Below are 24,240 nucleotides of genomic sequence, written 5' to 3'. Positions count from 1 at the left end.
AGTACCTGACATCCAAGTAGTGAATTGCAGACAAGGAATCCGCAGCGTAGAGATCTGCCAGAGCACAGAGTCCGTCATTCCCTAGAGAAGACACCAAGGCAAACCTTATAAACAGTGCAATGTTCCTGCACGCTTCCTAGCTAGAAGTTACCATTATTTATTCCTAGATTCTCCGAAATCCCAGACACACTCATGGCCTGACAGGGATCCACATAAGAAGGAAGACCTAAAATATCAACTCTTTCACAGTTATCACAAACCCCCCCCCCCCTCTTCCCCTCCAATATCACTGGTTGGTTTGATGCGATCAGTAAGTTATTACACAGACATAAAAGAAAACACTAAACAGTATGACTAATCCCAGCTACACTAACAATAAAACTCACCGAGTCTGTTCCCGCAGAGCTTCAGGATCTTCACAGATGGATTTCTCCTGAGAGCACTGACAAACTGATCGAGGAATTCTCCGGACTCCTTCTCAAACAGACGGCAAAATGAGAACTTGATTTCTACACCAAGAGCAGAGAAAGTTCTGATAAGCACCACGGCTCAGGAATGAATGACAGCAGATCAAGGGGGCATATGTATGTCAGATGATCTATGACTTTTTTTTTTTTTTAAAGTGGTAATCATTTACAAGACATGGTTTTGGCTTGTATATGACTGTAGCTTTTAAAAAACGTCCACGATCGGCCGGCATCCCGCACCTCCGCAAACTCGGACCCTACTACATATGCCCCCATGTGTCCAGTGTATGAGACAACAGAATGTTTATTATGGCGGGATACAAAGCAGTGGCAAAACAGATGTATAATGTATAGTCCATATGTATCTGTATCCCACAGATATCTGCAAACTGCACATGTGCCATAGAAAGCAATCACCAAGTGCCCATGTGACGTACCGTGCATATGTACACGGAACTGATCCAACCCATGTGAGTGTCATAGGGGGTATGTGGGTGTATAGTGAGACTTTCGTGTTGGATTGGTATTCCCCTTCTAAGCGGAACCGATGCCTTACCTTCTCCCCGTGCTCCGACCACAGCCTGGTAACATCTGCTGGACCTGCTAGTATATCCGACACAGACGCCCGCCGAAACAGCATTGTACTCGCGGGTAAGCGTTGTCGCGACCCGGCGGAGAGTTGTTGGAGCGACTCTTTCTAAGGTACGTATAAGTCGCTGGAGCAAATAATTTACCACCCTTTATCTAAGGCGCTTCTCAATGAACCGTCAAGTGGATGTTCAATCTCTGTGGTTATAGGGATGATTGCCCTTAAAAGATAGAACATAACACAGACATAGCATAATACTGTGACAGCAATGAAGCACACAATAAATGGATGAAAGATCCAGTCTACTAATAGTAGACAATATCGCTTTTTATGGAGCGGATCACCGACTTGGGAGTGTTCCGAGCCGTCTTAATGCATGGAAGATTTTTCTTTCTTGCTTCAACCAATTTTACATATAAAAGGAAATAGTACTAGGATAGTGTATTACCATAAAAAAATTATTTCCACAAACATACTTGAGGAAGATCACCTTTGTTATCGAAACGCGTCGGTGAAGGTAGCAGGACTTTGGTGGATCTCTCGCCTGGCTGGGGACGACCACTCCTGGGGACGCCTGGTAGTTATCATAAACAAACGCTTTTGTCTACCCTTGTGTAGACCACTCAGTCTGGTGAGAACCCATCTTTTAGAGATCTTATGTTGTTTGTGGAAATAAATTTTTTATGGTAATACACTATCCTAGTACTATTTCCTTATATGTAAAATTGGTTGAAGCAAGAAAGAAAAATCTTCCATGTATTAAGACGGCTCAGAACACTCCCAAGTCGGTGATCCGCTCCATAAAAAGCGATATTGTCTACTATTAGTAGACCACCTCTTGTGGTACGAGTCTGGATCTTTCATCCATTTATTGTGTGCTTCATTGCTGTCACAGTATTATGCTATGTCTGTGTTATGTTCTATCTTTTAAGGGCAATCATCCCTATAACCACAGAGATTGAACATCCACTTGACGGTTCATTGAGAAGCGCCTTAGATAAAGGGTGGTAAATTATTTGCTCCATTGTATGTTTTTCAAAGTATTGGTGATACTTTTAACCACCCCTTGTTTTGGCTGCTGTGGCGCACTGATTGTGATCAGCTATTTTTCTAAGACGTATAAGTCGCTGTTTAGAAAGATCGCTCAGAAGAAACAGTAAGACTATAAAAATAAAATAAGAAAGCTTAGGGCTGCTAAAAACCAGCAGCCCACTGAACATGGTCCGGCTCCTGCCGCGCCAAACAAAAAACTGATTTGCCTGAGCCAGGAGGCGGCGATATATGGACGGGCCCACTGCATGCTGGGAGGCCGGAAAATAGGGATTTTTGTTTACTTACCGTAAAATCTCTTTCTCTGATTCCATCTGGGGGACGCTGCGCCATTACTTGTGGGTTAGAGGTGTGTGGTTGTGGAGTTTGGCACAGAACTATTAAAACCTGACTCCTCCCCCCTCTAACCCCTGCCATCTTCTTCCTGCCTAGCCAGCACCTCAGTTAACGTTTAGCCAAGCCAAAGGAGATAGACCGAAAACAATTAACTGGTTAAACCAGACAACATATGGGAGGGATCGCAGCGTCCCCCAGATGGAATCAGAGAAAGAGATTTTACGGTAAGTAAACAAAAATCCCTATTTCTCTTTCATCCATCTGGGGGACGCTGCGCCATTACTTGTGGGATTTCCCAAAGCAAGCAAATGAGAGGAGGGAGACATAGACGGCATAGCCGTCCGCCAAATTTGACGCCCAACAGGGGCAGTCTCCAAACCGAAAGTGTGAGAACGGTAAAACCTTTTTAAAACGTATGCACAGACGACCAGGTCGCCGCCCTACACGACTGCTCAATAGACGCAGCCCCGCGAACATCTCAAGAAGCTCCAATAGCTGGAGTCGAAGGAGCTTGAATCGAGTCAGGAACTGAAACATTAGAAGACTCTGTGATGGTCGTAGTTACCCAACGAGTCACTGTGTACTTGGACTCCGGCCAATCTCATTTGGACGCAGCCATTAAAAACCAACAATGCATTCGTACGACGGATAGAATTCGTACGAGATAAATAAATCCGTAAGGCCCTAAGCACATCTAAGAGAGCCAATGGGAATCCTCCCCGGAAGGAGGAGGAGTAAACGCTGGAAGGACAATGTCCTAATTTAGATGAAACGCTGACACAACCTTCGGAGGAAGGAAGGTTTTGTTCGCAGAACCACCCGATCATCATGAAAATCCAACAAGGGTGGTCTGCAAGAAAGAGCTGCCAATTTAGATGCTCATCTTTTGGAGGAAATTGTCAATCGGAAGACATTGAACGTTATATACCGCAATTGTACAGATTCCAAAGGTTGAAATGGAGGTTTCTAAAAAAAAAACGTAAGGACTAAGTTAAAGTCCCAGGGAGGAACAAAAAAAGGTGACTGAATCCGAAGAACTCCCTGAAGGAACGTCTGAACTTCTGGAGTGATAGCCAGTCTCCTATGAAGAAGAGTCGACCAAGTAGAAACTTGACCCCATTAGTGAAGAAGTCTGAGATCCTCATTGAGATCCTCCTGAATGCAGGATAACAGACGAGGAAACTCTAAACACATCCGGTGTTAAACCACGCTTTTCACACCAAGCAATGTAAATTCCAGAAGCCACCGGTTATCTTTACTCAACAGGACGAGAAAAAACATTTTTCCCCTTAAAATATTGGATTCAAGAACCAAGCCGTCAAAGTCAGCCGACCAAACCTGTGTGGTGACATGGTCCTTGAATCATAAGATCTAGAGCAGAGAGGGTCGGGATGGTTCCTCGACGACCCTATTGTGCAGAAGAGTGTACCACTGTCATCGTGGCCAATCTGGGTCCACCAGAATGATTGGAAGACCTTCTCTCTGAACGCGTTGAAGCCGACGTGGAATCAGTGGAAATGGTGGAAACACATATCCCAGTTGAAAGTGCCACAGCGCCGTCAGTTCATTGATTAGAATTGCTTAAGGGTCCTGAGTACGCGACCCTTAGAGAGGAGGTTTATTGTTGAGACAAGACGCCGTCAGATCTACATCGGGCATCCCCCACCGGACTACTAGAGTCAGAAACACCTCCTGGTGAAGCCCCCTCTCTCCCTTATGCACCGTGTGACGGCTTAAGAAAACCGCTTCCCAGGTCTCGACTCCTGGAATGTGAATCACGGGTATAATCTGAACCCAATGTTTTGCCTAAGTGAGAATCTGAGCGACTGCCTTCCTGGCGGTCCAGTTTCGAGTTCCTTTATTTAAGTAACTGCCGTGGCGTTGTCGGGCTGAACCCGTACTGGATTACCCTTTACCATGGTTTGAATCCGAAGGATGCCTACCGGACTGCCCTCAACTCCAAGATGTTGATCTGTAACTTAGACTCGACTGTTTCAGAACGTCTGAAAGTAAGGAGTCTGAAACACCGCCCCTCAACCTCTGAGGCTTGCGTCTGTGGTGACCATCCCTCAAGAGCAAATCGTGAACGGTACCCTTTTTGGTCAAATTGGGCTGTGAAGCCACCAGCGAAGCGACCGACGAGTCTTTACAGACAAGCGGATTAGCTGTAATTCGAGATGAGGTCCTGTCCGTGAGGAAGAAACGCTTTCTGGTTGGTAGCGTCGAATAAGAATCCCAGAAATATAATTTTCTGGGAAGGAAGTAAAGATGACTGTGGAAAAGTTATTATCCATCTGAATGACTATAGAGTCTCTATCGTGAGACGCAAGTTCTGGTGAAGGATTCACTCTGACAGTCCTGATGAAAAGATCATCTAAATACGGAATAATGCTGACACCCTGTGAATACCTGAGGAGCCGTGGATAGACCAAAGGGAAGAGAAACTGAAAATGGCAAGGACCGACTGCGTATCTCAGACAAGATTGACGACCTGTCCAAATAGGAACATGCAGGTAGACGTCCTCTACGTCCACTGAAGCCAAATATTCCCCTGGTTTTATGTAGCGATAATCGAATGGATGGATTCCATTCTGAACTTTTGGGTTGAGAGATATGGATTCAAACCCTTTTGGCCGAAACGGTTTGTCCACAAGAAAAAGACCTGAGTAAAATCCCGACCTCTCTGCTGAGAGGGAACTAGAAGAATCACTCCATTTAGTAAGAGAGTGGCTGTTGCATAAAGAAGAGCTCAACGTCTGGAGGGAGCGTTTTTGGAGAGGAGTGACGAACACACGATATGGGATTGGTTCCTCGAGATGTAACATATAATCTCTGGATATGACCTCCGTCACCCACAGATCTGGTTTTGACAGGAGCCACACTTCCTTGAACTGCCGTAACCGAGCCCGAATCGTCATTGATCCCTCCAGAGATCGTTAACCGTCATGCAGTAGGTATGTCGGCAGGTTTACTGGCTGGTCTAAGAGCCGCCTGTGTTCCTCTACCTCTGAATGCCTCTCTTCGTGGGAACCTGGAGAAAGAACGAAAGGGATGGAAACTACCTCTGTCCTGTGTACGAAAGGACCGAAACCTTGTGGTCTTCGGTCTCTGAGGAGCAAATGGAAGAAAAGGGCTCTTGCCCCCTGTAGTCTCTTCTGTAATTCCGACCCAAAAAGAACTCACCTTCAAAGGGTATCGCCGTCAAGCTCTGTTCCGAGTCAGAAACGGCATTCCCAAACCCGAAATCAAAGAGACCGTCTTGCTGTCACGGTCAAGGCAGAAATACAGGATTGTAGCGCAGTAGACTCTAACAAGGTCTCATTTTTCTAATTGAATGACTTCCGATGGATCGTGGGACTGCATTCAAGATACAACCTGTGCCAGCCAGTCATCCGCGGCCATGAAGACCCAAGTGCTAGCTAGAATTGGGAGTAGAAAATTCCTGATAAAGATAACATAGATTTAATCATTGTTTCAATCTTCCTATCTGTAGGATCTTTCAACTAAAACGTACAAACCTCACAGTTTGGGCCATGGTGGGAATTGAACCCACGACCTCAGCGCCCTAAGGCAGCAATGCCAAGCATCACACCAGCAGCACTGCCCATGTACAAAAAGAATAACCGTAGCTTTTGTTAAATGTGAATAGGAGCGTCTACCTTTTGGGTCTGTTTCTCAACATCTTGTATCCCCCTTATATAAATTAAAATTTATTTTGGGGCTGGGACAGGAGAATCCGACTTAAGTCAGGGCTCTTTCAAATATCCGCAAAGTGTGAATAAGGGGGAAAGACAGTAACTTGTCTTTTTTTTTTTGTGTTTTGAAAAAGGCAGAGGAAGAACCCGCCACCTCCGAACTCTGAATATTAAGAGTTTGACGGATGGCTTATATCAGAATCTAACACCTGAGCTAGTAGAAAAACTCCTCATCCTATTATCCCACTCTGGGTCTACTTCCCCATCCTCCAGTGGGAATGTTTCCAACTACTCCTCCGGAAAAGTTATAGCGGGCAACGGCTGCGGCCGTTTTGTAGCAGAAGAACTGCCGGCAGAGTTAACAAATTTGTTTAGAGACTGAGCCCATATTTCAAGCCCATAGAGCTTCCACTGTAGCCATAGAGGCATAGACTGATCCGCGGAACTTTCCTGCTGGTCCGCCACAGATGCCCCAGAGCATGAAACACAGAGTACCTGCGTCCGGGCTTCCCTTTGCTAGCTATGATCCCCATAGTGAGCAGGAAAAAATAAACCACCGAGGCGGTCTTACCCTTTGTAGATTTCATAAGTAATTAATTAATTTATTCTCTTTTCCAATACTTTGACATATTGTTGTATATTGTAATATACTATGAATCATACTGTGTTCAATGCATATTATATATTGCAAAAATTACCTCCCCTAAAAGTATAGCATGACACAATGTAAATCTACAGTGAATTTATACTGTGTCCCAAAATATACTTGCTGTTAGGTGATCAGCCTTTGTTGTGAGCGCTGCACAGTGTCCCCCGTACTGCCTCTGGAGAAGATGGCGGCCGGAGCCCTGCATACCTGGACGAGAGTGCGCGCGTGGTAGTGGAGGGCGGGAGTCCGTCCCTTCTTGAACAATGAAGCGCCTGTCAGCTTCAGTAGGCGCGCTGCAGCCGAAAGTCTGCGGCTCTCGCGTGCCGCCACCCCAAGTTGTTCTGTTCAGGTAGCGAGCACAGCGTCCCCCTGTCACTGTAGATGGTATCATGACGTGCGCGCGGGCAGAACAGAGCGGGAAGCCGTCCCTGCTCTCCTCTCGCGACCAACCGGAAGTTCGGGCCGCCGCGCGTTGCTAAGTATAGCGACTGTTGCGGCGGCTTCTCCGGGATCCCCGTCCCGTCCCCACAGCCCTTCAGACAGTACTGCGGCTGTATGGGTACAGGTCTCCGGCACAGCGGGCTTGCGCCGGGGGGGGGGGGGGGGGGAGGGATATAAAGTAAAAATAATACTAAAATTAGTAAAATAAATAAATATTAATAAATAATAAATAATAAAAACCGTTAGGGACAGCCCAATACTGCCAGTGACAGATTGTGGCTGTCCAGTACCTCTTTGATCTGTCGTGTGAATCAAAAGGCCCCAGTGACCAAGGTATGGTGGCCCTTTCTGACAGCATCCTTGTTCCATTTATACCTGTCACCTGTAAACAGGGACTAGGTATAGAAAAATAAAGAAAAATAAAGAAAAATTAGGAGAAATAAAAACTGTGTCTGTACTCCACAGGCACAAAACTAAAACTGAGGTGCTGGCTAGGCAGGAAGGAGATGGGAGGGGTTAGAGGGGGGAGGAGTCAGGTTTTAATAGTTCTGTGCCAAACTCCACAACCACACACCTCTAACCCACAAGTAATGGCGCAGCGTCCCCCAGATGGATGAAAGAGAAAGCTTTGACCGTTTGGTACAAATCCGCTGTCGCTTCATCATATCCCATTGTTATCCTGTGGATAACCTGTGGACTCTGCCGGAGAAACATGGGGCGCCTGTTTCAGATGGATCTTTTACACCCAGCATGGGGAAGATGCAAGTCCCAATACTTATGATTCCAGCTGTGGCTTTCCAAATGAGGACGGATGGATATTCGGCGGACACTTAAGAGTAAGCAGACAGAAAAGCGTCCAACTCAGAAGTAATCGGCTCCCCACTTAGTTCTTAAACTGAATACTACAAGGAGTAATAACAGAGGAGTGACAGATCTGGTTGCTATGGATGATCATTTTCTGGAACTTAAGGGTAAAGAATACTTTTTCCTGCGAAGAAATTCGGTCCGCAGACCAGATCTTCATGCTAGTGGCAATGACATCATACGCACCAATGGCCTCCTGAGACATTTAGCCAGTGCCAGATTACAGTCCAGTTGGGCCTGGAGCTGAAATGTATTTAGGGCCAATTGTATGCTGCTTCAGGGGGTGTGAGCAGTGATATAGGGGTGTGGTCAGTTGTGTGCGTGTGGTCTGCACAGTGCCATGTGGCCTGTGCCATGGGGTCTGACTATATCTGACTTTATAGTGCTCTAACAAAAATTATGTTTGGGGTTTTTTTTGGGTGTGAAATGGTATGTACTAAGGGGCCCATTTATCAACGACTGATAAAACTCATTGTAACAACACATGATAGTTAGCTGCTGAACACATGGCAGTAAGGAGCTGATTGGCTGGAGCACTATTTACCATATGCTATGAATTTTATAATTCACAACGAGTTTTATCACTCATTGATAAATGAGCCCCTAAATACCCTAGTGCAGGAGATTTCACAGAAAAGACCTGCAGAAGGATAATTAGTGCTGCAGATCGCACTCCCCATTATTATTAATGGGGACTACAATGTAACCCCCTATGTACTACGCTAGTTAGTTTACACCACAGGTTCTCAAACTCGGTCCTCAGGACCCCACACGGTTCATGTTTTGCAGGTCACCTGTAGATTTTTAAAATATGACAGCTGGTAATACACAGGGCAGCTGCTGGGTGACATGGAAAACGTGAACCGTGTGGGGTCCTGAGGATGGAGTTTGGGAACCACTGGTTTACATAATCTTCAGCTGGAGCAAACGGCTTTAATGGAGGCTTCCTCGCAAGAGAGATCATCTAATCCCTCTCCTGCAGGTTCCAGATTTGATAGCGGAAACTGATACTGTGCACATGACACTCTGCCCCCCCCCAAAAAAAAAAACAAAAAAAAAAACGGACACTGTACCCCTCCTACCAAATCCAGCTCTATTCATAATTAATACATTTATTAACCAAAATAGTTTATAATTAAACAAAATTATTCAACAGAAAACACAAATTCAAAGGGGTCAGGACACAGTGGCCCCTACAGGAAAAAAAAACACACACACACACACACACACACACACACACACACACACACACACACACACACACACACACACACACACAGTCCACCTCAGGGGAAAAAAAAAAAAAAGAAAAACACATAAAGGGTCACTAGGTTGACATGTACTACAACCTACCACCAGACCGAAGCAACTGGAACCATGACTCATCGGCCACATGTTGCCAGTCCTCCAGAGTCCAACTGAGAAGGCTTTTAGGGAAACATTGGAGCTTTGAAGACAACTAACTACTGAAAATTAGGGACCAAGGAAAATGCTTGAGTCATGCACGAGCTATGGATGGCAGTAGTAGGAGCGTCATTTTCTCTCTCTTTAGCGTGAAACCATCTGGAGGGCAGGGCCTGCACACTACATCCTGCATCCCCCAATGTGACACTTAATAAAAGGGGTGATGGATAGAGATGCTGCAGCCACTTTACCTGCTGCTTTCATGTAAAATTCCATTTACACCATCCATAGGTGTGGGGCAGAGCAGCACACAGGGATGACATGGGACGGAAAACAGAGGATTGCATAGAACAAGCAGGCCTGGCCAAACTGTGGCACTACAGCTGTTATGAAACTACAAATCCCAGCATGCCCCAACACAGCTTCTGCTATTAGGGAACGCTAAAACAGTGGCAGGGCATGCTGGGACTTGCAGTTTAGCAACAGCTGGGGAGCCACAGGTTGACCATGTCTGAAAAGATGGAGAATGGCAGGAAAGGATAGGCAGTCTAGAATTAGAGAAAATAGGATTTTAATACCTACGTTAAATCCTTTTCTCTTAGTCCGTAGAGGATGCTGGGGATGCTTCAAGATCCATGGGGTATAGACGGGATCCGCAGGAGACATGGGCACACTTTAAGACTTTGATTGGGTGTGAACTGGCCCTTCCCTCTCTGCCCCTCCTCCAGACTCCAGTTTAAGTAACTGTGCCCAGGGAGACGGACATTTCGAGGAAAGAATTTATTGTTAAACCACGGTGAGCATCTTACCAGCTCACACCTCAGTATGCTGCAGAACGTGGCATTCAATAGAGCACCAGCCGACGGCATGAAGAATATGCAGCAATACGCTGACATAAAACGTAACACAACCTGTGTGTGTAAACACAACCAATAACAGCATAACGCATGCCATGGCATGAATATCGTCAGCAACAGGCTGACTGAAACACAACACACCATGTGTGTAAACATACCCAATAACTGCAGATACAGTACGCACTGGGAAGGGCGCCCAGCATCCTCTACGGACTAAGAGAAAGGATTTACCGGTAGGTATTAAAATAAGATTTTACTTACCGATAAATCTATTTCTCGGAGTCCGTAGTGGATGCTGGGGTTCCTGAAAGGACCATGGGGAATAGCGGCTCCGCAGGAGACAGGGCACAAAAAGTAAAGCTTTTCCGATCAGGTGGTGTGCACTGGCTCCTCCCCCCATGACCCTCCTCCAGACTCCAGTTAGGTACTGTGCCCGGACGAGCGTACACAATAAGGGAGGATTTTGAATCCCGGGTAAGACTCATACCAGCCACACCAATCACACCGTACAACTTGTGATCTAAACCCAGTTAACAGTATGATAACAGCGGAGCCTCTGAAAGATGGCTTCCTTTAACAATAACCCGAATTAGTTAACAATAACTATGTACAACTTATGCAGATAATCCGCACTTGGGATGGGCGCCCAGCATCCACTACGGACTCCGAGAAATAGATTTATCGGTAAGTAAAATCTTATTTTCTCTATCGTCCTAGTGGATGCTGGGGTTCCTGAAAGGACCATGGGGATTATACCAAAGCTCCCAAACGGGCGGGAGAGTGCGGATGACTCTGCAGCACCGAATGAGAGAACTCCAGGTCCTCCTTAGCCAGAGTATCAAATTTGTAAAATTTTACAAACGTGTTCTCCCCTGACCACGTAGCTGCTCGGCAAAGTTGTAATGCCGAGACCCCTCGGGCAGCCGCCCAAGATGAGCCCACCTTCCTTGTGGAGTGGGCCTTTACAGATTTAGGCTGTGGCAAGCCTGCCACAGAATGTGCAAGTTGGATTGTGCTACAGATCCAACGAGCAATCGTCTGCTTAGACGCAGGAGCACCCATCTTGTTGGGTGCATACAATATAAACAACGAGTCAGATTTTCTGACTCCAGCTGTCCTTGCAATATATATTTTTAATGCTCTGACAACGTCCAGTAACTTGGAGTCCTCCAAGTCACTTGTAGCCGCAGGCACTACAATAGGCTGGTTCAGATGAAATGCTGACACCACCTTAGGGAGAAAATGCGGACGAGTCCGCAGTTCTGCCCTGTCCGAATGGAAAATCAGATATGGGCTTTTGTAAGATAAAGCTGCCAATTCTGACACTCTCCTGGCAGAAGCCAGGGCTAGAAGCATGGTCACTTTCCATGTGAGATATTTCAAATCCACCTTTTTTAGTGGTTCAAACCAATGAGATTTTAGGAAGTCCAAAACCACATTTAGATCCCACGGTGCCACTGGAGGCACCACAGGAGGCTGAATATGCAGCACTCCCTTAACAAAGGTCTGGACTTCAGGGACTGAAGCCAATTCTTTTTGAAAGAAAATCGACAGGGCCGAAATTTGAACCTTAATAGATCCCAATTTGAGACCCATTGACAATCCTGATTGCAGGAAATGTAGGAATCGACCCAGGTGAAATTCCTCCGTCGGAGCACTCCGATCTTCGCACCACGCAACATATTTTCGCCAAATTCGGTGATAATGTTGCACGGTTACTTCCTTCCTTGCTTTAATCAAAGTAGGAATGACTTCTTCCGGCATGCCTCTTTCCTTTAGGATCCGGCGTTCAACCGCCATGCCGTCAAACGCAGCCGCGGTAAGTCTTGAAACAGACAGGGACCCTGCTGAAGCAAGTCCCTCCTTAGAGGTAGAGGCCACGGATCTTCCGTGATCATCTCTTGAAGTTCCGGGTACCAAGTCCTCCTTGGCCAATCCGGAACCACTAGTATCGTTCTTACGCCTCTTTGCCGTATAATTCTCAATACTTTTGGTATGAGAGGCAGAGGAGGAAACACATACACCGACTGGTACACCCAAGGCGTTACCAGCGCGTCCACAGCTATTGCCTGCGGATCTCTTGACCTGGCGCAATACCTGTCCAGTTTTTTGTTGAGGCGAGACGCCATCATGTCCACCATTGGTCTTTCCCAACGGGTTACCAGCATGTGGAAGACTTCTGGATGAAGTCCCCACTCTCCCGGGTGAAGATCGTGTCTGCTGAGGAAGTCTGCTTCCCAGTTGTCCACTCCCGGGATGAACACTGCTGACAGTGCTATCACATGATTCTCTGCCCAGCGAAGAATCCTTGCAGCTTCTGCCATTGCCCTCCTGCTTCTTGTGCCGCCCTGTCTGTTCACATGGGCGACTGCCGTGATGTTGTCCGACTGGATCAATACCGGTTTTCCCTGAAGCAGAGGTTCTGCCTGGTTTAGAGCATTGTATATTGCTCTTAGTTCCAGAATGTTTATGTGAAGAGACGTTTCCAGGCTCGTCCATACTCCCTGGAAGTTTCTTCCTTGTGTGACTGCTCCCCAGCCTCTCAGGCTGGCGTCCGTGGTCACCAGGATCCAATCCTGTATTCCGAATCTGCGGCCCTCCAATAGATGAGCACTCTGCAACCACCACAGAAGAGACACCCTTGTCCTTGGAGACAGGGTTATCCGTAGGTGCATCTGAAGATGCGACCCTGACCATTTGTCCAACAGATCCCTTTGGAAAATTCTTGCGTGGAATCTGCCGAATGGAATCGCTTCGTAAGAAGCCACCATTTTTCCCAGGACTCTTGTGCATTGATGTACAGACACCTTTCCTGGTTTTAGGAGGTTCCTGACAAGCTCGGATAACTCCTTGGCTTTTTCCTCCGGGAGAAAAACCTTTTTCTGAACCGTGTCCAGAATCATCCCTAGGAACAGCAGACGAGTTGTCGGCATTAACTGGGATTTTGGAATATTCAGAATCCACCCGTGCTGTTTTAGCACTTCTTGAGACAGTGCTAATCCCATCTCTAGCTGTTCTCTGGACCTCGCCCTTATTAGGAGATCGTCCAAGTATGGGATAATTAATACGCCTTTTCTTCGAAGAAGAATCATCATCTCGGCCATTACCTTTGTAAAGATCCGAGGTGCCGTGGACAATCCGAACGGCAGCGTCTGAAACTGATAGTGACAGTTTTGTACAACGAACCTGAGGTACCCCTGGTGTGAGGGGTAAATTGGAACGTGGAGATACGCATCCTTGATGTCCAAGGATACCATAAAGTCCCCCTCTTCCAGGTTCGCTATCACTGCTCTGAGTGACTCCATTTTGAACTTGAACTTCTTTATGTACAGGTTCAAGGACTTCAGATTTAGAATAGGCCTTACCGAGCCATCCGGCTTCGGTACCACAAAAAGAGTGGAATAATACCCCTTCCCTTGTTGCAGAAGAGGTACCTTGACTATCACCTGCTGAGAGTACAGCTTGTGAATGGCTTCCAACACCGTCTCCCTTTCGGAGGGGGACGTTGGTAAAGCAGACCTCAGGAAACGGCGAGGTGGATCTGTCTCTAATTCCAACCTGTATCCCTGAGATATTATCTGCAGGATCCAGGGATCTACTTGCGAGTGAGCCCACTGCGCGCTGTAATTTTTGAGACGACCGCCCACCGTCCCCGAGTCCGCTTGAGAAGCCCCAGCGTCATGCTGAGGCTTTTGTAGAAGCCGGGGAGGGCTTCTGATCCTGGGAAGGAGCTGCGTGTTGCTGTCTCTTCCCTCGACCTTTGCCTCGTGGCAAATATGAATAGCCCTTTGCTCTCTTATTTTTAAAGGAACGAAAGGGCTGCGGTTGAAAAGTCGGTGCCTTTTTCTGTTGGGGAGTGACTTGAGGTAGAAAGGTGGATTTCCCGGCTGTAGCCGTGGCCACCAAATCTGATAGACCGACTCCAAATAACTCCTCCCCCTTATACGGCAAAACTTCCATATGCCGTTTTGAATCCGCATCGCCTGTCCACTGTCGCGTCCATAAAGCTCTTCTGGCCGAAATGGACATAGCACTTACCCGTGATGCCAGTGTGCATATATCCCTCTGTGCATCACGCATATAAAGAAATGCATCCTTTATTTGTTCTAACGACAGTAAAATATTGTCCCTGTCCAGGGTATCAATATTTTCAATCAGGGATTCTGACCAAACTACCCCCGCACTGCCCATCCAGGCAGTTGCTACAGCTGGTCGTAGTATAACACCTGCATGTGTGTATATACTTTTTTGGATATTTTCCATCCTCCTATCTGATGGATCTTTAAGTGCGGCCGTCTCAGGAGAGGGTAACGCCACTTGTTTAGATAAGCGTGTTAGCGCCTTGTCCACCCTAGGAGGTGTTTCCCAGCGCTCCCTAACTTCTGGCGGGAAAGGGTATAATGCCAATAATTTCTTTGAAATTATCAGCTTTTTATCAGGGGCAACCCACGCTTCATTACACACGTCATTTAGTTCTTCTGATTCAGGAAAAACTATAGGTAGTTTTTTCATACCCCACATAATACCCTGTTTAGTGGTACCTGTAGTATCAGCTAAATGTAACGCCTCCTTCATTGCCAAAATCATATAACGTGTGGCCCTACTGGAAAATACGGTTGATTCGTCACCGTCACCACTGGAGTCATCGCCTGTGTCTGGGTCTGTGTCGACCGACTGAGGCAAAGGGCGTTTCACAGCCCCTGACGGTGTTTGAGTCGCCTGGACAGGCACTAATTGATTGTCCGGCCGTCTCATGTCGTCAAACGACTGCTTTAGCGTGTTGACACTATCCCGTAGTTCCATAAATAAAGGCATCCATTCTGGTGTCGACCCCCTAGGAGGTGACATCCCCATATTTGGCAATTGCTCCGCCTCCACACCAATATCGTCCTCATACATGTCGACACACACGTACCGACACACAGCAGACACACAGGGAATGCTCCTAATGAAGACAGGACCCACTAGCCCTTTGGGGAGACAGAGGGAGAGTTTGCCAGCCCACACCAAAAGCGCTATATATATATCAGGGATAGCCTTATAATAAGTGCTCCCCTATAGCTGCTTTGTTATATAAAAATATCGCCATAAATTTGCCCCCCCTCTCTGTTTTACCCTGTTTCTGTAGTGCAGTGCAGGGGAGAGACCTGGGAGCCGTCCTGACCAGCGGAGCTGTGAGAGGAAATGGCGCCGTGTGCTGAGGAGATAGGCCCCGCCCCTTTTCCGGCGGGCTCATCTCCCGCTATTTTGAGAAATCAGGCAGGGGTTAAATATCTCCATATAGCCTCTAGGGCTATATGTGAGGTATTTTTAGCCTTTATAGGTACTATTTTGCCTCCCAGGGCGCCCCCCTCCCAGCGCCCTGCACCCTCAGTGACTGCCGTGTGAAGTGTGCTGAGAGGAAAATGGCGCACAGCTGCAGTGCTGTGCGCTACCTTTAGAAGACTGCAGGAGTCTTCAGCCGCCGATTCTGGACCTCTTCTGTCTTCAGCATCTGCAAGGGGGCCGGCGGCGCGGCTCCGGTGACCATCCAGGCTGTACCTGTGATCGTCCCTCTGGAGCTTGATGTCCAGTAGCCAAGAAGCCAATCCATCCTGCACGCAGGTGAGTTGACTCCTTCTCCCCTCAGTCCCTCGCTGCAGTGATCCTGTTGCCAGCAGGAATCACTGTAACATAAAAAACCTAGCTAAACTTTCTCTAAGCAGCTCTTTAGGAGAGCCACCTAGATTGCACCCTTCTCGGCCGGGCACAAAAATCTAACTGGAGTCTGGAGGAGGGTCATGGGGGGAGGAGCCAGTGCACACCACCTGATCGGAAAAGCTTTACTTTTTGTGCCCTGTCTCCTGCGGAGCCGCTATTCCCCATGGTCCTTTCAGGAACCCCAGCATCCACTAGGACGATAGAGAAAATCCTATTTTCTCATATGTCCTAGAGGATGCTGGGGATGCTTCAAGAACCATGGGGTTTATACCAAATCTCTAGAACGGGCGGGAGAGTGCGGACGACTCTGCAGCACCGAATGACCAAACAAGAGGTCCTCATCAGGCTGGGTATCAAACTTGTAAAACTTCGTAAAGGTGTTTGATCCCGGCCAAGTAGTAGTTTGGCCAAGCTGTAATGCCGAGCCCCTCGGCCAGGCTCCCAGGATGATCCCACCTTTCTTGTAGAATGGGCCTTCACCGATTTCGGTAACGGCAATCCTGCCAAAGAATGAGCCTGCTGAATCGCAGTACGGATCCAGCGCGCAATAGTCTGCTTGGAAGCAGTAGCCCCAATCTTGTTGGGAGCCCATAGGACAAACAGAGCCTCTGTTTTCCTAACATGAGCCGTTCTGGCGACATAGATTTTTAAAGCTCTGACCACATCGAGAGACTTCGATTCCGCCAAGGTGTCAGTAGTCACTGACACCACAATAAACTGGTTTACATGAAACCACTTTTGGCAGAAATTGCTGACGAGTTCTCAACTCCGCTCTATCAGCCTGGAAGATTAAAAAAAAAAAAAAAAAAAAAAAGGCTTTTGTGAGACAAAGCCGCCAATTCAGATACCCGCCTTGCGGATGCTAAGGCTAACATCATGACTACTTTCCAAGTAAGAAATTTTAATGCAACCTTATGTAAAGGTTCAAACCAATGAGATTGCAGGAACTGCAACACCACATTAAGATCCCATGGAGCCACAGGGGACACACAGGGAGGTTGGATGTGCAACACGCCTTTCAAGAAGGTCTGTATTTCTGGAAGGGAGGCCAATTCCTTCTGAAAGAAAATTGATAAGGCCGAAATTTGTACATTAATGGAGCCTAACTTTAGGCCCGCATCCACACCTACTTGCAAAATATGGAGCAACCGCCCCCGCGGAAAATCCTCCGTAGGAGCTTTCTTGGATTCACACCAAGACACATGTTTTCTTCAAATACAGTGGTAATGCTTTGCCGTTACTTCTTTTGAAGAAGTGTGGGAATGACTTCACTGGGAATACCCTTCCATGTTAGGATTTGGCGTTCAACCGCCATGCCATCAAACGCAGCCGCAGTAAGTCTTGATACACGCACGGCCCCTGTTGTAACAGGACCTCTCGAAGAGGAAGAGGCCAGGGATATTCTTATGAGCAACTCCTGAAGATCTGGATACCAGGCCCTCCTTGGCCAGTCTGGAACAATGAGTATCACCTTAACCCTTGTTCCTCTTATGATCTTTATCACCTTGGAATGAGCGGAAATGGAGGGAACACCTAGACCGACTGAAACACCCACGGTGTCACCAGGGCGTCCACCTCCATTACTTGAGGGTCCCTCGACCTGGAACAATATCTTTGAAGTTTCTTGTCGAGGTGAAACGTCAACATGTCTATTTGAGGAATTCCCCAATGACTTGACATTTCTGCAAAGACCTCTTGATGAAGATCCCACTCTTCTGAATGGAGATCGTGTCTGTTGAGGAAGTCTGTTTCCCAGTTGTCTACACCCAAAATGAAGATCGCTGATAGCGCGTTTACATGCCTTTCCGCCCAGCGGAATACTTTTGTGGCTTCTGCCATCCCCCGCTCTGCTCTCCGATCCGCCCTGGCGATTTACGTATGCCACTGCTGTATGTTGTCCGAATTAAGACGGGCAGACCACGAACAAGATGTTCCAGAATGTTTATGTGCAGACAAGCCATACTTGCCTACCTGACCCTCTCCATGAGGGAGAAAATGCTCTGTTCCTGGACTTTCCTGGTAATGTATGATTGCTATCACCTGTGGTGAGCTAGTTAATTGATAAGAAAGGTGTTTCACCACAGGTGATGGCAATCATACATTGCCAGGAAAGTCCAGGAACAGAGCATTTTCTCCCTCATGGAGAGGGTCAGGTAGGCAAGTATGAGACAAGCTTCCTGGCTTGACCATTTTCCCTGGAAATTCGTTTCCCCCTGAATGACTGCTCCCCAGCCCTGGAGACTTGCATCCACGGACACCAGGATCCCATCCTGGATCGCGAACCTTCGTCCCTCTAGGAGGTGAGAACTGAGCAGCCACCGCGGGAGAGAAATTCTGGTCTTGAAAGATAAGATTATTTTCCGGTGCATGTGCAGGTGAGCCCCGGACCACATGTCCAATTGGTCCCGCTAAAAAACACTCTGGCAGTTAATCTGCTCACTGAATGGCCTCGTAGGCCGCAACCCTCTTTTCCATCAATGGAACGTATTGATGAATTGACACTGTTGTAGATCTGACCCGACTCTGGATCTTCAGAGCTCTTTCCATTGAAAGAAACAAACTCTTAACAGTTTTGTATGTAACATTTTTCCCAACTCCGACAACCGCTTCGTTGGGATCAAACGTGATTCTGGCAAGTTCAGGAGCTAACCACTTTGTTGAAGATCCGTCAGGGATAAAACGTTTTGCACCACTTGTTTCTTGCCCTCCCCATACGCAGGAGGGCATCCCAGTACAGAGTAATAATGACTCTTGTACTATTAAAGAAAACCATCATACCGCCATCACCCCGGTGAATTTGCACTGACAATCCTGAATAGCAAACCAGGTAAGCCTAATGCGGAAGAACTGTATTTAGACCCTCTTTCTCCTTAACAGATTGGAGATCCCTGCCCAGAGAGATTCCACCATGTAATTCAACTTCTTAAGTAGAAATTGTTTGGAATTATTCTGACCGAGCCTTCCGGCCTCAGAAGCACGAAAAAGCTTGAACAACAGCTTTTATCCTTTTTTCTTTTTTTTTAGTGACCGGGACAGCAGGACAATGACCTGATCCTGACCCAACTCTTGTATGGCGTCGCCTACTACCTCCCCATCCAGGGGAGAATTGGAAAGGTATATTTGAAAAATCAGTGAGGGGAATCGTCTGGAAACTCCAGTATGTCCCCCTAGGGACTCTATTCTCAAACTCACTGGTCCAAGTCCGTTCCAGGACCGACTGAAGAGTATTAGACGTGGTCCCACCGGTGTGGGCTCCCGCAAGATCGACCCAGCAACATGCGGTGGATGTGGTAGAAACAGAGGATGATTTCTGTTTCAGCAAACTTGAAAAGTCTGCTGACCTCTTACCTTTCCACCTTCCTCTACCTGCAAAGAAAGGGAAAACCGTATCCATTCGGTCTAAATGACTGCATCGTACCAAAATGCGGCACCAACAGTTGTGAGGGAACAGAGGTCAAGAAGGTAGACTTACCAGTGGTATCTGCCGAGATCAACTTAACAAAGCCATCCTCAAACCAGGTTTCACCTTCATAGGGAAGATACTCCAGTTCTTCTCGGAGTCAGTCTCAGCATTCCATTGGTGAATCCACAACGCCCTCCTAGTCGAGACCGCCATGGAAGTTGCCCGCGAAAACAAGATTCCTATATCCCTTGTAGTCGCACGGCGGTACGCTGCAATGATATAGACATAACTCAACTTAAGTTGCATACAACTACTCCCCCATGCGCATGTAATGCAAGTATAAAACAACGTACATGCGGACACATAATTAGAGTATCACATATCTTCCTGCATACGATCCTTTGTGAAAGGTCCCCGTGCAGAACAGGGGGCGACTCTCACCTTCTATCCATTGAGAAGGACAAACTTTACCTCAGCATTCATTACAAATATCTTTATATACATACATATATACCTTCCAATGCACCTATACACACATCTATATCTCTCTCTCTATATATATATATATATATATATATATATATCTCACACACACACATATATACACACATACATACATATATATATATATATATATATATATACATACACACACACATATATATATATATCTACATACACACACATATCTACATATACATATTTTTTGTCAGGAACAGCAAGGTCCCTAGCGACGTTAATACGTTCTAGTGTGTATGAACAGGTACTGAATGCCAATCTTGAGGATCTGATCAGTAAACATTATGGTCGACCTAAGAAAGATTTTCGAGTCGATCTCAGGGAGTAGTAACTGGGCAAAATAAAATTTTTGCGACCCTGAAGGGTCTGAGAGAAATCTATTCTATGAATATGACTCCTTCCATAAAATTATTACGTCTGTGATCGTGCCACAGACCTATATAATTATACTATACATGCATATTACATATAGGTATAGATCTATCTGATATGCATCATATTATCATGTCCATATCCACCCAGTCAGATATTGTTGGTGCCAACAGGGACACCCCCCACGTCTGTGTCTCCCATATAGTTTTCTCTTGGGAAAAATATACCTTTACTGACATGCTGACATATTTACATGTACCAAGTACCATTAGGAGTCGACAGCACCGACATAGTCCTTCCCTTTGTGGCAGAGCCCTCAGCCTCAAATATGCCGACACACGTGTACCAAACACCCACCGACATTTCACTGGCTATAAGAGATAGACCCCAGTACATTCTGTCATGGAAACACAGAAGGAGTTTATCAGCTCATTTTCCCCAGCGCCCATGATATAGTGTTTTTATTTCACTTTATATCACACCAAACCACTGTGCGCCCCCCCCCCCCCCCCTCGTTTTCCACTCTGATCCATGCAGCAGTGTTTAGGAAGGACCAGCGTCTCTGTGAGGAGAAAATGGCGCTGGATAGAGTTGTGAGGACTAAGCCACGCCCCCTCATCGGCGCGCTTCAGTCCTGCTCAAATCTACACATTATACTGGCAGGGGTCCTATATTTAGTGCCTAGGCACTTTTGATACACATTTTTGCCAGTTTACAACTTCAGTGTTCTTGCTGCCCAGGGCACCCCCCCTGCGCCCTGCCAGTGCCGCTGTGTGTGTGTGTGTGTGTGGGAGCATGGCGCGCTGCTCGGTACCTCAACACTGAAGTCTTCTTTTCTTCTTTATACTCACCCGGCTTCTTTCTTCCGGCTCTGTGAGGGGGGTGACGGCGCGGCTCCGGGAACAAGCAGCTAGGTGTACCAAGTGATTGAACCCTCTGGAGCTAATGGTGTCCAGTAGCCTAAGAAGCAGAGCCCTTGAACTCTTAAGAAGTAGGTCTGCTTCTCTCCCCTCACTCCCATGAAGCAGGGAGCCTGTAGCCAGCAGGTCTCCCTGAAAATAATAAATCTAACAAAGTCTTTTCAGAGAAACTCAGTAGAGCTCCCCTGTGTGTGACCAGTCTCTCTGGGCACAGAATCTAAACTGGAGTCTGGAGGAGGGGCATAGAGGGAAGAGCCAGTTCACACCCAATCAAAGTCTTAAAGTGTGCCTATGTCTCCTGCGGATCCCGTCTATACCCCATGGTTCTTGAAGCATCCCCAGCATCCTCTAGGACGTATGAGAAATGTCTATTTTTACCTGAAGCCAAAGAAGGAAGAAATACTCCTGAGTAGCTTTCATTACTGTTTACTCAGCATACGGTACAGTGACAATCAGAGGTTTATATGTCCCATCACAATCCCACTAGCTACTACGGAAATAAAAACCTGAATATTCCATACTGGAAGATAGCAGGACACACAAAGGTATGTGTCCAGGCTGTAGTATCAGTCTACTGGAAGAAGCTGGGTCTCCAACGTGAAATAGAACTTACTGTACCTTCAAGACTGGAATGGTTTAGCAGGTTCACTATCTCAGTGTGTGACTCGGTCATTTTCATGTCGTGGAAGCTCAGTCTCCGCAGGGAGGGGTTAAATTCTGCAAACATAAATCAACATTCCTTACATTTACTGTAGATGGAGAGATGGTCAAACCCCCCCCCCCCCCAACAATTTTTTTTTTAATTCCAGAGAAGATTTTTATACTTCCGTTAAATCCATTTCTTTGAGAAAATCCTAATTTTCTAAAATATCTTTATGGGGTATACTAGACCCTGAGCTTAAGAAGTAGCAAAACTTGGAGAGAGTAGAGAAGTTGTCCAAAGCAATCAATTAATCGGCTTCTCACTGCCATTTATCTAGCACAGTCTACGAAATGACTGTTAAATGGCGAAACGCTCAATTCACAAACTTACCTTTGTTGCGTCATGTTCAGCCTAAAGCAATATATTTCATAAGTTAAGCTATGAGGGATGCCAGCTGTACCAAAGTGGCTTATTGGGGTTTATCAGTCCCTACACATCCCAACACATTGGTTACATATGGAAGCGTTAGAGTGGCAGAGAACCCTCCATTGTAGAAACTCATTATACCTGGAAATAATAGCAGTATCAGCACTAAGTTAAACCTGGTGCAATGCAGCCTTACCATTGATCGCCAGCAACACATTTTTTAGATCCTCTTGGCATGAAAACGTTGCATTGTCCAGAGACAGCTCTATGAGGGAAGGAGAGGCCTTCAGGACAGACACTAAACGTTCCGCCTGCAGAGGGTCCTGAGGAAACCGGAGCTCCAGCTGTTTTAGCTTATTCTCTGTAGAAACCACAAATACAACACAAAAGAAAATAGATGAAATCTGGCAAAATGCTCAAATGGTCTTCAGTTGTCCACAGTCGATTTTGGAATCAAGAAAAAATAAGATTTTAAACCTACCGGTAAATCTTTTTCTCCTAGTCCGTAGAGGATGCTGGGGACTCCGTAAGGACCATGGGGGTATAGACGGGCTCCGCAGGAGACATGGGCACTACAAAGAACTTTAGAATAGGTGTGCACTGGCTCCTTCCTCTATGCCCCTCCTCCAGACCTCAGTTAGAGAAACTGTTCCCAGAGGAGACGGACAGTACGAGGAAAGGATTTTGTTAATCTAAGGGCAAGATTCATACCAGCCCACACCATCCACACCGTATAACATGGAATATACTAACCTGTTAACAGTATGAAACAAAACAGTATCAGCCCGAGACTGATCAAAACTGTAACATAACCCTTATGTAAGCAAAAAACTATAAACAAGTCTTGCAGAATGTAGTCCGCACTGGGACGGGCGCCCAGCATCCTCTACGGACTAGGAGAAAAAGATTTACCGGTAGGTTTAAAATCTTATTTTCTCTTACGTCCTAGAGGATGCTGGGGACTCCGTAAGGACCATGGGGATTATACCAAAGCTCCAGACCAGGCGGGATAGTGCGGATGACTCTGCAGCACCGATTGAGCAAACATGAGGTCCTCATCAGCCAGGGTATCAAACTTGTAGAATTTAGCAAAAGTGTTTGAACCCGACCAAGTAGTTGCTCGGCAAAGCTGTAAAGCCGAGACGCCTCGGGCAGCCGCCCAAGAAGAGCCCACCTTCCTAGTGGAATGGGCCTTTACTGAATTTGGTACCGGCAATCCAGCCGTAGAATGAGCCTGCTGAATCGTGTTGCAGATCCAGCAACCAATAATCTGCTTAGAAGCAGGAGCGCCAACCTTGTTGGCTGCATACAGGACAAACAAAGCTTCTGTTTTTCTAATTCGAGCCGTTCTGGCTACGTAAATTTTTAAGGCCCTGACTACATTAAGGGATTTGGAGTCCTCCAAATCTCCCAAAGCCACAGGCACCACAATAGGTTGGTTCATATGAAACGATGACACCACCTTAGGCAAAAATTGAGGACGAGTACTCAACTCTGCTCTATCCACATGGAAAATGAGATAGGGGCTTTTATGAGACAAGGCCGCCAAGTCTGACACCCGCTTTGCAGATGCCAAGGCCAATAACATGACCACCTTCCAAGTGAGAAATTTTAATTCAACAGTTTGAAGAGGCTCAAACCAGTGAGATTTTAGGAACTGTAACACCACGTTAAGGTCCCATGGTGCCACAAAAGGAGGCTGAATGTGCAGCACTCCCTTTACAAAAGTCTGGACTTCTGGCAGAGAAGCCAATTCTTTCTGGAAGAATATAGAAAGGGACGAAATCTGTACCTTAATGGAGCCTAACTTTAGGCCCATATCCACTCCAGTCTGTAGAAAGTGGAGAAACCGGCGCAAGTGGAAGTCTTCCGTAGGAGCATTCTTGACTTCACACCAAGAAACAT

The 24,240-nt window shown here is 46.7% G+C and overlaps 1 protein-coding gene across 2 annotated transcripts in view; it reads right to left on the bottom strand.

Annotated features, from left to right (window-relative positions):
• The window catches only part of LRRC41 (leucine rich repeat containing 41), an 81,298-nt gene that overhangs the window by 6,382 nt on the left and 50,676 nt on the right, over nucleotides 1-24,240 (bottom strand). For both annotated transcript variants that reach the window (XM_063939503.1, XM_063939504.1), the window contains exons 6-9: nucleotides 22,532-22,696; nucleotides 21,885-21,983; nucleotides 387-509; nucleotides 6-81 (exon numbers count right to left, since the gene is read on the bottom strand). In XM_063939503.1, the coding sequence (XP_063795573.1) occupies nucleotides 6-81; nucleotides 387-509; nucleotides 21,885-21,983; nucleotides 22,532-22,696 (463 nt within the window). The remainder of the gene's footprint in view (nucleotides 1-5; nucleotides 82-386; nucleotides 510-21,884; nucleotides 21,984-22,531; nucleotides 22,697-24,240) is intronic.

The sequence above is a fragment of the Pseudophryne corroboree genome, chromosome 9 (genome assembly GCF_028390025.1).
Source record: "Pseudophryne corroboree isolate aPseCor3 chromosome 9, aPseCor3.hap2, whole genome shotgun sequence".
NCBI classification, from domain to species: Eukaryota; Metazoa; Chordata; class Amphibia; order Anura; family Myobatrachidae; genus Pseudophryne; species Pseudophryne corroboree.
This window is presented reverse-complemented; position numbering and strand designations above follow the sequence as displayed.